The 15811-nt window shown below is 43.7% G+C and overlaps 1 protein-coding gene across 2 annotated transcripts in view; it reads left to right on the plus strand.

Annotated features, from left to right (window-relative positions):
- Nucleotides 1-7426: 7426 nt before the first annotated feature.
- FSTL4 (follistatin like 4) overlaps nt 7427-15811 on the plus strand; it is a 207026-nt gene continuing 198641 nt past the window's right edge. The window contains exons 1-2 of one of the 2 annotated variants that reach the window (XM_058848655.1): nt 7427-7509; nt 11983-12118. In XM_058848655.1, coding sequence (XP_058704638.1) covers nt 12058-12118 — 61 coding nt within the window. In that variant the 5' untranslated portion in view covers nt 7427-7509; nt 11983-12057. The remainder of the gene's footprint in view (nt 7510-11982; nt 12119-15811) is intronic. The other variant, XM_058848654.1, reaches the window with a different exon arrangement.

Genomic DNA, 15811 nt, shown 5'->3' on the forward strand with positions numbered 1-15811 from the left:
AGCTCTAACTCATAGGTTTGGTTGCTGAGCAATGACATGGCTGCTTGAGTGACTTTCCCAGATTTTACGCTTTCTTCCAGGTCACTATTATTTCCAGAACAGAAAACAAAGATCTGAAATCACCTAATAGGTTGAGGGAGACAATGCCTTATAAAAATGTCATTGCTATTGACTTTGTGGAAGATTTGATTACAATGAATTGTCAGGGAAATGATGTAATACTAAACTGACAATGTAATATCCAAGTGTAATTCTGAACAATAGGAGATGAGAAAAATACATTTCCTTTTACTGCAGCAGAGGCTGTTGCTAAACTGATAACAGAGACTCAGTGTAGTAACCACTAAGAGTGATATGTTTGTATTGGAAGAGTTACTGTAGAATTTTGGCCCAACATAAAAAATATATAAGGAAAAAATAATTCTATAAGCAGCTGAAACAAATTTAAAACTAATTTTTTGCCCCTTAAAACATTTTATCAAAAACTGCTACAAATGAGTTGCCATATAGAAAGCAAAACAACCAAAAATCAAATATCTCTACAAGGTCCAAGACAGATTTGTCAAAGCCATTTAACACCTTTCTCATTGCTGTGTGCTTGAGCCTTAAGCATGAGGAATTTTGACTACTGGCTCAAAATATGGTCCCAAATATTCTGTCATGCTTGATTATTTCCCCACTTCCTCTCTTCTCCCTTGTATTTCAGACCAGCCAGATTTATAATCTGTTGTTTCACTTCAGCTCAAGATTGTGCTTCAGAGCAGCCAAATAGCTGCCAAATAGTCCACAAGAAAGTAAAAATCTTAGTACGATTCCAGACTCTTTAAAATACGACATTCTGAAGCCGAATGTCCTCTGATTTTATTAGCTCTTTCTAGAGGGGTGCTTAGCTGGCAAGTGCAGCATCTGCCACCAGCTCCTTGCAGCTTTAACAGCCTCAGTGCAAACTTCTCAGCCTTGGCACAAGTTTTATCGGGCACAGTGGGTGGTGATGGAGGTGTTTTTGCTGTTCCCAGCATTCCAGCTCCTCCAGGATCCAGGCACTGTGGCAGTGCACAGGATGCAACCCTTTCTTGGGCCAAGGGGAATTTGGTACCCTGGTCACTGCAGAGAGCAGTGGACCCTGCCTGTCTCTGGGAAACCATCCTTTTTTTGAGGTAAACCATCCTTTTTCAAGGTAAACCATCTTTTTCACCCCACTTTATGGGAAGTGAAGGGGCTGCTATTGTACTTCAGAGCCAATTCTTCACCTGGGCACAGCAGGTATAAACCCTGCACAGGAGCCTGTCATGTAGAGGGGACTCTGCATGGCCAGTGACACTAATTGTCTTGAGGGGAGTATTTCAGCCTAAGTGGTCTCTACTGTCTATAAAACACTCAGTACCAGCGATATTTGCTTCTTCTCTTAGTGCTAAAATATATTTATTTGTGAAGTGGATCCTAATCTATCTCAGAACAGTGGTTTTAGTCTTTCACAGTAGCATTTACAATGATTGAAAGTGTAGGCTGGAGAGGACATCTTTCAGTAGCAATGAACAAAAATAAGAATAACTTTTCAGTATTACCATATATCAATAGCCAATTATTTTTCTAAGGATGGGTTCTGGCTGGCTGCTAATGGACTGACAATGAGATACGTCTTCCAGGAGAGAAAACATCATTCTAAAGATCGAGTGGCTGGCCTTTTAATTTTAAGGCATTACCAAAATCACACCTTTCACCTTTAAAAATTGTAAATGAGCATAGAATTGTTCTAAATAATTTAATTGCTGCTTTAACTGAGCCTGGTTCATGCTTTTCAGGGTTTGTCTTTCTTAGCACTGATGGTGCTGCTTGATTTCTTAATTTTTCTTGAGGAACGACATCCTCCTTGCCTGTACTCTCCCTCCCAGCTGCTTGCTGGCCATCCATCTGCAAAGGCAATTTTAGGAATCTGCAGACAATTCACCCTTGCTCATATGCATTTCTAGAACCTGATACACAGCACAGATATGCACAGGCACAAAGTAAAACCTATTAAATGAGATAAAATGTAAGGATGCTTTAGAAAGCTTTTTCCAATGTTTCAGATAAAGCAGGCTCACATTTCTTGCTGCTTTTTTACTTCTGCTTATTCTTTCATCTTCACCTGTTTCATCCATCTGCCTCTTTCTCTCTGACAGGGAGTTTTGATGACATGGATTAGGAGTCCTGTGTCTCTCTGCTAGAGCTCCTTGCTTCAACATTCCTCTTGAAAACAAGCTTGAAAGAAAGATCACCAAATGCTCTAGAATATGCACCAAGACTTGGCTATGACTTGACTGTATTTACAAATAACCAACAAGTTTGGGAAAAATCTAAACACCTTCTTATTATCCAAAGTCCCTTCTTGTTTTCAGATGAATGTTGCCTGCTGCTTTTGATGGTGTCTGGGAGAAGAGACCAACAAAATATTCAGAGATGAGGAAAAAAATGAGGAAAATCAGTGCCATTCCCAAAGCCACACGTTGGATTAATGGCCATGGGAGCTGTTCCCACTGGTCCCTCCATTACCCTGCTTTTGGCCATATGCCTGTGGCTCCCAGGGCAATGGAGAAGGAGGGAGCTGCTCAAAATTGCCACATCAACTTGAATTCAGGTCTCTGGGGCTATTTATTTGAACACTACACATGTTCCATACACAAGAAGCCAGCTGCTCAAACAACTCCCAAGAAATAAGAAATGTGACTAGAGTTCCTGTGACATTTTATATCCCAAACTTTCCCCAGTGGCTGATGGTTCCTTCCTCAAAGTGACATATTGATTGTGGGTACATGTAAGGGTAAGCATGATTGTGTTCAGTATTTTGAGCTCATCATCTGTTATCCCACTCCCATTGTCATCTGATGCCCAGACACTGTCAAATTGGAAGCAGTAGTGTAGAAAATTGCAAACAAATCAAAAAAGACTATGGCTGTGAAATGAATCAAACCACTGCTTCTACTCTTTGTATTTCATTCAGTATGAAACTTCTTTTAGAACAAAAAAATACAATTTTTTACATTTTGGACTTACAGCTATGAAGGCAGGGATGAAGCACTGCAACTCAGCACTCACCAAACAGAGCAATCATTCACTAAAATATGACAAAGACAGAGGATGGGTCACCAAGGGCAGCCCCTTACCTAGATCTGTGCCTCAACCCATTTTGACTACTGAAGAACCCTCCGCTGCTGCAGATATTTGTGCACAGGTATTCCAGCTTGTAATGATGTGGGACAGCAGCACCCAGAGAATCCTCTTGCACATTTGAAGTTCTTGACCTTGGTCCTCTCCATTTGCTGCATCTGAAACAGGGTGATGTGATTAGAAAAGTTCAAGTCCAAGCTCCTTGACAGCTTTTCAGAGCAGCCCCTCGTTGTGTGCTTGCCATACCCTGAGAGCAGGCTCTGACTGGGTGTGTATTTGTATGAAGATGACCACATTAAATTTAAGCAGAAATAAATGGTTATTTAACTGGCACAGATACACAAGGCTGACATAATCTCTAAAGGTTTGAGGCTGCTATTAAATTTGTTCTCCCTGTTAATTTGTGAGCAAGACGATAATGAAAAACTGGTAACTCTAAAGCTGACATAAAAAGTAAGAGAAATCCAGTTGGCAGGGATAATTTTATGCACTGTCAAAGTGAAAAGGCTTTGCTAAATGTACGTAGGCAAAGATACACACTGTCATCTTAATGAGTAATTAAAAGATGGACTTCTAATAATTGAATCATGACTTGTCACATTTGTATTTGTTTAATATCTCTAGTTCTGATTGAATCTTGTTTTGAGTTTGGATCTTAATCAGGTCTGATTTAGACTCTTGGTTCAAATAACTCAAAGTGATGAGCATGAATCTCCTTGTCCTATTACCTCCTCAGCTTCTTGTTTCGAGTGAATACAATGTTCTTTTGAAATCTCATGATTAGTTACTGCATTTAGCTAGCAAGACTGGACAAGTGAGGTAGCTGGGTGATATGCTGCTGTTAAAGGTTTGAATTTTCAAAGAGGAAGCCTTCTCTTCCTCTTCTGAACATCACTTGCTAGATTTTGGAAGTACTTCAAATGGCTGACATGGTTACCCCTTAATTTCTTCGCTGGTAGAGCTCAGAGAGTCTTGGCTATTTGCAGTACTCTGCTGTGCTGGCTTGTTGTAAATTAAGAAAGAAAATCTCTGTAAGACAAGATCATCTGTTTTTTAAAACTTTTCCTTAAACCAACTCTCATGGTCAGCCTGGAATGTGATTGTATCTTCAGTGACACAGAGCTGTGCCTCGCCAATCTGTTTAAAATTTCTCATCAAATTCCTGAAGTCCCATCAGTCAAAGCTAACAAGAGGTTGCATATTTCCAGTGCCTCTCACTGAAGTACACAAGGCTGGGACTGGCACAAGGCTCTCCTTCTTCACAGTCCTCAAATTTGACCATATCATATTAATCTATTGTCTCTTGCAGCTTCAATTCCTCTAAACTTTCAGAGTTTTCTGGTTCTAATATATATTTTTTAAACAGAAGGAATGGGATGATGCTTTAAATCTCATTACAGTGAATAAGTTATCCCACGTTTCCATGGAAGGAAAAAGCTAATTTCTCCCCTTTCTCTGCCTAAGAATTTTTAGGTGCTCAAGTCTGTCTTTAAAACCATCCATTTTTCTCTTCTTTTTAACTACAATCATTGTTTTTTGGGGTCTCTTCAATTCACAGTTCAAAAGAAAGCAACAATTATTTTGCTTCAAACTCATCGAGCCCTGAAGATAAGGTTTTTATAGATAAGGTTTTTATCACTTTTTCATTGCCAGCCTGCTCAGTTTATTTCTCCAGTTCTCTAAGAAAGCTGTTTGCTTTGCTCAGCTTCACAAAAGTGGCTGAACCAGAATGGGGAGATGGCCAACTCCCTCCCTGAAAAGCTTCCACAGCATCCATTCAAAAACACCTCTTGGGATGCAGACAAACTTCCACAGGGCTTTTAAAGGTCTCAGGACAGATTGAAAGTGTTTGAAGAAGTGTGGTATGGAGCTGGCTGGAGTTGAGGGTGTGAGGAGGGGTGCCTCCATCTGCTTTTTATTAACAAGATTTTCAAAAGTTTGGAAACATCAAAAGATTTGAACTAGAACACCAGAGAAATGTACTGGACCCAAATGTGTGAAAGGAGGTGCTAAAAATGCTTGTTGGTACCTACTTCTGTCAGTGGTGGGAAAGGGACATCTTGCTTGGGAACATGGACACCCTCAGCACCTGAGAGCTGATGGAAAAAAGAGCAGACTTTACATGGGCTAAGTTGTCCAACACTTACACTGTGCAGGGAAAATATACTCCTTATTTAGCTGTTGAGATGCTCAGGGTGCTTATTTAGAAGTTCACAAACAGGGGAAAGCAGGAGCAGCACTGCTGGTGCAGGAGGTGGGTGAGCCCCAAGAGCTCCAGGGAGGGACCCCAAAACCCCTCACAGCTGATGGTACAGGGAGCTCATGGCACTTTCCACCTGCCTTGGCTACCAGGGTCTTGAAGAAACACAGCAGCCCCAGCCTGTGCATTGAAAACTGCATCAGATGGCGTAAAAGAAGTAAAATGTTCCTCCTGCTACAAAACTGAGGTGGCAAATATCACCCAGGCGAGCTGTTGGTGGGGAAGAAACTGTGTCCTCCAGCATGTGTGGATATAAATAAACAGAAGCTGTGCAGATACTTCAGATGTCTGCTAATGGATCTTGTATTTATGTCCGACTTGAAGAGATACAGAGAGATTAGTAAATACTTCAAATTGACAGCAGAGACATATTTTCATAGAATAACTGATGCTGGTAAATGGAGACTTTTCTTCCTTCCCTTCAGGAAATGGGGAAGAGTTGTCTCTACTGATATTATTTCCAATTCTTTTTTCTCTCAGGAAAGAGAAAAAGATCTCACTGAAGATATCATATTTGTCACTGATTAGATTTCAGTGTTATTTTTTTAAAACCTCAGATCTCTTAAACCTATAGGGCATCTATGAAATACACACTCATTTCTTCCAGGACACTCTGCAAAGACCTCTGTTATGCTGCCTGGGCACAATTCACAGTGGATACTCCTTTTTTAAAATTACATTTGTGATACCTTTTTAAAATCCAAACTTTAAATCTGCAATTTTAGATCTTCCTAAAGAAGGAAACCACAAAATAACAAATCCCTAGGAGCCTTTGTGCGTGTTTTGGGAGAACAAGCTCCATTTATTTGCAAACATTGAAAATATTTTAGTGGTATTGGATTTAACAGGCCAGAAACTTAGGTTCTGGAAAACCAAACAGTCTGATCACTTGGCATTTCCTGCAAAGAAAATAGAAAATAAAAAATAAAATCCCCCAAATTTAGTCATGAAAGAGTCCCTTCTGCAAACTTGTGCTGGATTTTGTGGAATGATTTTTTACTAAACACATTTTCTTCGAAACTTAGACCCAGTTTCCTAGAGCAGCCCACGTGTCTTTAACCATCAGAACTACGGGGTCCTGTCCTTTTCATGATGAAGCCAATAGCAAATCCAATCTAATTCTGCAGGGTCTAACTGTAAGACTCTTTACACGAAGAAAGACAAAATTTGATGTTTTATCAAGTCTTTAAACTGCTCCTCTCCTGTTGCTAATTCTGAGGGCTTCATCACCTTTTCTAAACCTCCTTGCAGTGTTCGGAACAAATACCCCATATAGTCCGGTTCTGTACTCCTGCCATGCCTCCTACTCGTGAAAACATCCCTGTTAAAAACAAGATAAGCAATTATTATATATTGTTTTTGGTTATTGATTTATTTGCAGATTTTTTTGGTTTTTTTTTTTTTTTTGGAAACGAGATGAAGACGAAGAGGAGGGTGAATGAATTTTAATGTTTGCCTCTCTTTATAAACAGTTAGGCGGGAATAGAAGGCACACCTCCGGAACAGCCCAGTGCCGTGCAGTGCCTGCTCTGGCGGGTCACGGCGTCCCACGGCAGACAATGCGGTGTCCCACGGTGTCAGCCCCGTTTGACGGCCCCGTGGCGGGGGCCGAGCGGCCCGATGGAGCCCGGCTCCGGGCGGGGCGGTGGAGCCCGGCTCCGGGCGGCCCGATGGAGCCCGGCTCCGGGCGGCCCGATGGAGCCCGGCTCCGGGCAGGCTCTGCCCCGCATCAGCTCTCCCAAGCACGTGGCTGCCGGGGGTGCTCAGCACCAGGGGCTCCTCCGCCGCACCCCGAATTAGCACCGGCCCCAGCAGGACCCCGGCGCTCCTGCCCCCCGAGGACAGCGCTCTCCCGGCCCCGCTCCGGGACGCTCCGGGGGAGCCGCGGTTCCGCAGCGCCCCGAGGGGCCCCCCCCGGCCCCGGGGCGGTCCCGCCGCCCGCACAGGTGCCGGGATTGGGCGGAATATACAAATGCAGCGCTGACGTAAGGCGGCTCCGGCCCGGAGAGCAGAAATAGGGCCGGGCCGGCCCGCGCCTCGCACTGCCCGCGCCGGCCCCGCCGCGCTCCGCCCGCAGCCCCCGCTGCCCGGCTTCTCCCCAGGTGAGTGCCGCCCCCGCCCCGCGGGCTTCCGCACGGGGCCGCGTCCTCATCCTCATCCTCGCCCGCTTGTGGCACCCTCGCTTCCCTCCGCTGTACGCTCCGCGGGGGCGCCGGGCGGTCTCCCGGTGCTGCCGCCCGCCGCGCCCCGCCGAGCGCTCAGTCCGCGCCCGCGGGGCCGGTGGAGGTAACAGGTGTGTGCCCGCCGCGGGGCCGGGAGGCGGCGGGGCGGGACGGGCTGCGAGCGGCGGACCTCCTCCTCCTCCTCCTCCTCCTCCTCCTCCCCTCGCGTCCCGCAGCGTGGACATGCCGCCCGTGGGGTGGGATGGGGCGGGATGGGGCGGACGCGGCTGCCGCCCGGGGTCCGGTGCCGCAGCGCTCGCCCTGCAGGCCGCCCTCGGCGGGCGCGGGTCCCGCGTGGGGCCGCCGGTTCCCGGCGTGGCCGCTGGGTGGTGCCGCGGGCCGGGCCGGGATGAGCCCCCCGCGCCCGGAACCCGCCCGGGGCTGGCGGCGGCAGCCTCAGCTGCCTTCCCTAAACCCCTGAAATGCCGGGAGTACTCGGCTTCCCGGGCCGGGGCTGGCCGCTCGCTGCCCAGCGGAGGGTCACGGGAGGGATGGCGTGGGACTCGCCCGCGTGTCACCTCGGAGCGAAGCTGCTTTGGAACGTGTCGTGGGTACAGCTTTGCAAACCGAGGCGAAATCTCTGCGAGGTTCAGGAGTTTCCTGGTAGTCCCGCATTCCTGTTGGATTGATGCTCCCCAAGTTTATTCTAGGGCATTGAAGTGTCTTGGAGAATTTCAATGAAAGGGAATCTAATCAAATTTAATAAATCAAATTTAATTAAATGAAGTATCTTTACGTAGCTTTTGCTCAAATGAATAGTCCGGTTTGTACTTAAACATAAAAGCTGATTCCCATGAGTTCTTAATGCACCCAAACTTTAAGTATTAACTGCAGGCAGCTCACAGAAATAATTATTCGGTTTCATTATGTCTTGCCGAAACAATTGGCTTTTCTACTTAATTTTTGTAGGCTAGTTTTATAGCACTTAACAAGAAATTTCGGATCTCAAAATTATTTTGCCGGCAATAGAAATGCTGTTTAGATAAGGGTGGAGCAATTGGGAAGGTTGATAGCAGGAGCTAAGGACCAGATGCTTATCTGGTTTTAATAGCATCAGTTTGAATGGAGGCAATAGTTATGTCCAAATGCTTTCTTCTTGCTATAGCAGCAGTCAGAACTTCAGGTAATTAAGTTCAGCCTCTTTCTGATGTGAAGCTTGTTGGAAATTAGTGAAAGCTATTGCAAACCAGTAGTTTCTCAAATAAGCTGCAATTTAAGTAGCCCTGAAGCAAAACCGATAACTGCTTTTGAAAAATTCTTTAATCTCATTACAGTCACCATAATCAAATTCTTAAAGCTTTTGTGTTGCGGAGGAAAAAGTTGTGGGATCACTGCAAGATCTGATTGTTGCATGTTGCAGAAATGCTTTAAACAGTTTGTGCTGTTCTCCACTCAAATGCCAAGATGCGTAGTCCCTGTTGTTTTTCAAGGTGACCCTTTTTGCTTGAGTAGCTCCCAAACCTGTACCCTAAAACCTGTGCTTTCCTTTGGCTTGGATGTGTTTGCTGTTCTTCCACTGGAGACGTTACACCCATTTACTTTAAATTTGAGGCTCTCCCTGTGTGTTGGTGCCTGCCCAGACCCATTTGGCCTTGGGATGGGTGTTTTGCTGTTGCCATCGTGTTTGAGCTGCTTCAGATAACAGTGCATAGCCTGGTGCTGCTGTACTTCTGGAGTGATGCTTGCTAGTGCCAGCTGCAAGGAAAGCTGGAAGGCTGCTCTAGGTCAGAGGAGGAAACCACAACCTTCAGGTAAACTTTTTAGCTTTGCATAGTATATTCTTTATCACAAAGACCAATATTTATTCTTTCTTTGAGTACAACTGCTTTTATGTTATGTCTGTTTCATGCAGACATTTCCTTTTGAAGCTTTGATTTCTCTGGACAGCGATGTCCATACGAGCTCAAATCCAGCAGCTCTGTCCCTCCCTGGAGTGAGGAAAGGAAATTAATAGTAAAACTGGTCTGAGCTTACAGTGGTGCTCTGGATCTATTCAATCAATTTGAGCTGTTTTGTTGACTTCAGGGAACTTTCAACCTGCAATCTGGTAGCTGTATTGTGTGTTGTAGCTGCAGACTGGCTTCTGCAAGGAGCCTTCCCTTCAGCTCAGGGTACGGCGATGCTGGGCTGTGGTTTAGGATGCCAAGTGACATGAAAATGTTGTGTGACTCCAGAGTAAGCTCTCAGTTGGTATTTATGGTACATATTTATTGCTTGGTTTAGGCTATTAAGATATAAGATTAGGCTTATTAAGATATAGAAGTGTCCTTCTCTTGTTGTGACTGAGAGCAATTAGTGTGCTGTTAGCATGAAATAAAAATAAGTGATTTCTGAACTGACAAAAGATGTTCTAGAAATTCTGTTTATAAAGCAACCAGAGTTGCTATCAGGTACCGTCTGCCCTTTCAATTTCATCAGTGTTACAGATCCTAATTCAACTACCTTCCTTCATGCTTTCTGTGAGTTGTTTACTAAATACACATTAAATTAGTGATTTCCCTGTCATGCTCCGGGATTGTAATTTCAAGCAGAATATGATTCAGAGGTCTCTAGAACTGTGATGTTATTTGCTGTGATGGCATCAACTGAGCACACAAAATACCTCTATTAAAGAAAAAAAAACCAACAAAACCCTGTGAGAAATAATGTTGCTGTGCAAAAGCAATTCATAAAGTAACAATGTACTTGTCTCTTATTGATGTAGTGACTTTGGTTTATTAAACATTTATTTGTAGCCCCAGTTACATTACATCTGAGGTTCATAATTGGAATTTAGAAAGCCTAATAAATTTTGATTTCATCCTGAATGCTCTCCAGTGTGTTTACATTAGTGCTGAGAAAAGGCGTTGCCTGAGTTCTGTGGGTGCTGTATGCTGTGCTCAATCTAGTGATGGGGTGTCTTTGGGCAAATGAAATACCTGAGACTGTCACTGCTGGTGTAAATGGTCACGGCTCCAAAATTAGGAGTGATGCACTAAGGCCTGGATATACCCTGTAGCAAATACATGGCATGAAAAGACTGTAAAATGAGTCTTGTCAAGACAAGGTGTGTCATGGTGAGTTAATTCAGCTTGGCTGAGTTTTGCCATTAGCAGGTAGCCCTCCTTGTTGATGTGTATGGCTCAAGCCAGGCATTAGTCTGTCCCTCTTCCTATAGAAATGCCATAATTTCATTAAGGGTCATTATGCTTCGTTAACAGGTCTGTTTAAGCCTTCCTCAGCCATATCAGAAATGGTTCCAGGGCTGAATGTTCCTTTGGTATTTTAATTGTAGAAGGTAGTGACACAATCTTGTGTTATTGTACGTCCAGAGGAAGTACAGCTTCTGGTTTAGCTTCCAGGGCACCAGTTCAGGGTTGTAATGTGTGAAACATGAGAATTCCATCTGATGTCACTTTGATTAACGGCACTGGTGTTCTTTCCAAATTCATTAAAACACTACACAAGATAAGAACCACTGCTCAAAGTGCATGCATCCAGTTCCCCACAGATTATGTGGGGCTGTGGTAGGCATTTGCCAGGGAAATTGTGCTGCTCTTGAGTGGAGTTGAGTGTGGGAGGGATTGGAAATGTCTCTGCTTGGGACAGAGGAACATGAGTGCAGGAATCACAGCCCCAGGTAGGACTCGCCTCTGTCATGGGTGGACAAACATGTCAGCCCTCTTCAGCATAGGATTTATTCTGTGTCTTTCCAGTTTGGATGTGTTTGGTGATCATCTGGGCAGGTGTCCTCATCAGGAGGATGAGTGTCCCTGTGTGCTGGTGTCACCTGTCAGCCCTGGCTCACTCTACACACCTGATTGTAGCCAAGGGGGTTGGCAGTGGCTGTATCTGCTCAAGGCGATGTTCCCCTCTGAGTCAGAGGGGAATAATGATATTTTCTGTCACATTGCTGGGAGCCTCCAGTAGTCAGAGAAGCAAAGGTCTGTGTCTGGCATTTTCCTGAAAATCTGCTGAGGCTGCAGATGTGAGTCCCTGACTGTGAGTGACTCTGTGCTGCTGGGGGCTCTGAAGAAGGGATAAAATTCACCCTTTGGTTTCTGCAGTACCACAAGACTTTGTTTTGATGTGGTTTGCTTTTGGCCACAGTAGTTACAGAAATCCCAGGACTCTGTTTCTGCAGGTGCTGTGTGGCAACGGGCTGGGAACAGCATGTCCAGAAGAGGATAGTTTTGTGATAAAACTGCTACAATATAGGAATTCATTGCCAATACACTGGAGACTGTTGGGCTCTGTAGGCATAGACTGTGGATGGACACTGTCAGCTGAAGCCTCTGTTACTGAACCTGAGCTGGCTTTTGTTGTAAGATGAGTGTTCTATAACTGTTCTATTTCTTTTTTTTTTTTTAACAGGCTTGAAATGATGACAGCAAGGAGCTTTTGGTGCTTCCTAGTATTGCTGGGGGTTTTCCCTCTGGTCACAAGGGCATGGATGGATGTGGACCGGAGCAGAAGCCTGTATTCGGATGTGGGGAGGTTGCATCAAGAGGTACTGTACACCAGCTGCAGCTACAGCTCTTGGGTTTCTGTTCTTGGGCTGTGTTCAGGCTCTCTATACTGCAAAGAGAAAACAAGTGTGGGCTTATCCATGTATATTTGTATTAAACACATCCCAAGGAGGTCAGTGAAACAAACTCTTAGACTTATTGAGTATATTGATACCATCTGGAAGTGAAATTGTGCATCTGGCTGCTGTGGAGATGCTGTCTTTGCCCCAAAGACTTTACAGCCTGCTGTCTCCTGGGGCTGCTGACACCAGTGAAGCTAAATTTAACAAGCAAACTGTCCTGGCTCTTCATTTGGGTCAGTGGACATTTAGGTGAAACCTAAAAAAAGCTCTTTTGAAGGAAAACTGACCCATAGCTGGTTCTGAGAGAATCAGCACAATTACTGCCCGAAGTGTTCCCCTCCAGACTTACTGATGTGATGCCTTTCTGAAGCACAGAGGAATAGAAAAGGGAGCAGGGAGCACTGATTGCAGTGAGCAGTGATCTCCTTCAACCCCAGTGCCCATCTTGATGGGACAGCAGCACCACCTCAGTGCTCAGTGCTGGGCTCTGGGAGTGGAGAAGCAGCTGAGCCTGTTTCCAGTGCTGAAGGTAACAGTGCTGGCTGCTGTCACAGGGATGGGAATGGAGCAGTCCCTGTCCCAGCAGTGTTGGAGCAGGCTGTCTCAGTGGGACACTGGATTTCTGAACCAGAGCTCAGCACTGCCTGTGGCACAGGTGTAGACTCAGATTTTCACAAGTCTGAGGCTAAGACAGGTGAATAAAGCCACAAAAATCTAGAAGTGTGACTTTGTTGAGCTGTAAATGATGAATGAATGCTGACACAATTTTAGTTATTTAATTCCTGTGTTCACTCAATGGTTGCTCAAACGTCTGAAAGTGGGAGATGGTGCAGGAAGACAGGGAAAGGACACTTGGCTGTTTTTCATCTGCCATTGCCTTGAACGTTTCTGTGCTGGCAGACACATCAGTCATTGCCAGGCTAATGCTGACCCTTGATGGAGTCATGTTGCAGTTGGATCTGTTTAAACCTCGGGATTTGGTTGTAGTTGGAGGATCCCATTTCTCCCAATCGCATTCCATCTCCAAATACCCAGTTATCTGCATTATAGTTTAAGCCAATTTAAAAAGTGCTTTTTGCTGCTTAGCAGGGCTCAAAAGTAATGTCAATGGTGTTGGATGTTCTACTGTTCTGAGGTCTGTTTCAGGTGTACTTTGTCCTTCAGGTATTCAACCTCTGTTCTGTAAAAGTGAACAGAAACAGTTCCCTTCCACACCTCCACTGTTATTTTGCTACTGCGTAGGTCAGGTAGTACACTGGCAGTTTGTTAAACCTGTTCTTGCAGAATGTCTGATCAATTTTGCTTTTTTATTAAAAATTATTAAATATTTTGCATTCTTGTGGAGTTAAAAAAATGTAATTTTTCACTAATGCACATTAGTTTTGATTTTTTAAAAGTTGCTCTGAGGAATTAAATTTGTTACTCTACTTACTTTAACATAAATCATAGAACTATTATATAATTTGAAAGACACTAATTCATTTGATCTTTCTCTGAAGACCATAGTATTATTGTACCAATTACTTGATCTTGCTTGAGGTGGATCTCAGCTAAAAATGTATTTGCTTAGGTTTGCACAGGATTGAACAAGTGTGAATATTAAAATTATGAATGTACAAAGATTGCAGTTAAAATTGAGTCAAGAAATGTAAGTTATAATTCAGATTTTTGAAAAAATATCTGTACAGAAAGCTCGTTTCCACAAGAAATAGTGTTTATAGTGTGGCACCAAACATCAAAATGAATCTGAAAGCTCTGAGTGTAGCTTTCAGGTAGGTCAGTGAAACTGAGATAATCACCTTTTGAGAGTAAACAGCAGTTACTTTCTCTTGCAGAAAATAGCTTATCCGTAATACCATCCTAATAATAAAAACCACCTGAAATCCTTTTCTAACGTTATAGGGCTTTGTTCAATTTGGAGCTCCTTAACTGTGAGAGGTTTGTTAGGTTCCAAATTTTATGGTTTGATTAATACATATATCCATTAACATGCATTTAAAAATATTGAATCACAACTAGAAATGCTCCTAGCAAGTTACTAAAACCCTTTGAAAATGAGTAAAATATTAATTTACAGGTCAAGTAATTTTGAAGTGTGCTCTGATGGAAAATTCTGTGAACCTCCTCAAATATGTGGGTATGGGTCACTGACCTTCACTAATACTTGTTCTGATCTACATAGGAACAAATTTACTGAATCAAAAACATTGCTTAATTTATGTCCAGATTGCTAAATCAATTTCTTCATGGTATATGGTAGAATTATTGTAGCTGTGCTTTGAATTTATTTAAGAAAATAAGACTACAAGGCTTTCGGATCAGAAATCAACCCTCTAATATAACAATGGTGTGTGTTTTTCTTGATGCACAGCCTTTCACCCCTCAAATTTATGGGGTGTTCCTGAGAACAGGTTTGTTTTCTGGAATGTTTTTAGTCCTGATTAGAATAGTTAATAAATGTGTATATGCAGTATGAAATTCCAGTTTCAATGAAAGAGCTAAAATGAAAACTTAATTTAAAAAATGACAGCATTAGTGTTTGACTGGAAAGCTGCAGCATTTCTGGTTTGTATTAATTTTGGAGTCTACTACTGTGTTGTGTGAAACTGCTCATAGGCTGGTTCCAGGGATTGCTGGAAAGCTCTTGAAGCTTCTGGGAATTGCATGTGGACTTGGGTGAAGTTTCTCAGGGTTGAACCATCATGGGACTAAATCCTATTCAGCCAAAATATCAAATATATAGAGCATACCATTCTGGGGTGTGGTTTTTGGACAAGTTTTTGCCTCTGCCTTCAGCAAGTCTGATTGCATGTTCAAGTTGGATGTTCTAGAGGTGATGGCAATTCATGGGCAGCTCTGTGCTGGCTCAGAAGGGCTTTGGGTGGTCCATGATACACCAGGTAATGTGATCTGGGGTCACCTATGCTAGAAAGGAATTCTCAAAAGATGCAGCTCTCTGAGTAACTGCCAGTGGTAATGAAGGGAATTTCCTGTATGAGTAGGAAAGAGACAAACAATCTGGATCTGCAATTACCCTGGATTTTGGGTTTGAAGGAGATCTTGGCCAAGAGGTTCTGATGGAAAGTCAGTGGTGCTAGTCTGCTCAGTCTCTACTAGGTAATCCTCACCAGTAGCTCAGGCTGATTCTTTCAGCCTCCTGGGATATTTTGCAAAGCATCTTAACTACTGAAATTTGAGAGCCTCCTTCTCCCATTCCCTGCTTTCTCTGTGAGAGGCTGCTTTCCTGTGCATGCTGAAGCCAGTCTGGTTTTGCCATGGTTCTTGGGGCAGACTTTGCATCTCCTTTTCTGAACCTAAAATGAGCAGAGCAGTGCTGCAGGTCTTCATCAGCCCTTCCAGGAGCAGAGCTCCTCTAACACAAATTCTGTGTTATGTTTCCTGGGGCACTGCTGGTGGCATGAATAATATTGTCATAACTTGATAGTGTGAAAGTGGAGAATAATCCACTTCCACTGTGTTGTGGTACATGGAGAGTTGTTTTGTGCTGAATTGTTAAGTATTAGGATGTCACCAAGCTCCTGAGCAGTGACAGTAAAGGCCAGCAGGTGTTCTGTGATCTGCTCAGAGCTAAAGAACTGTAACTGCTCTGTG

The sequence above is a fragment of the Poecile atricapillus genome, chromosome 13, assembly GCF_030490865.1.
Source record: "Poecile atricapillus isolate bPoeAtr1 chromosome 13, bPoeAtr1.hap1, whole genome shotgun sequence".
NCBI lineage: Eukaryota > Metazoa > Chordata > Aves > Passeriformes > Paridae > Poecile > Poecile atricapillus.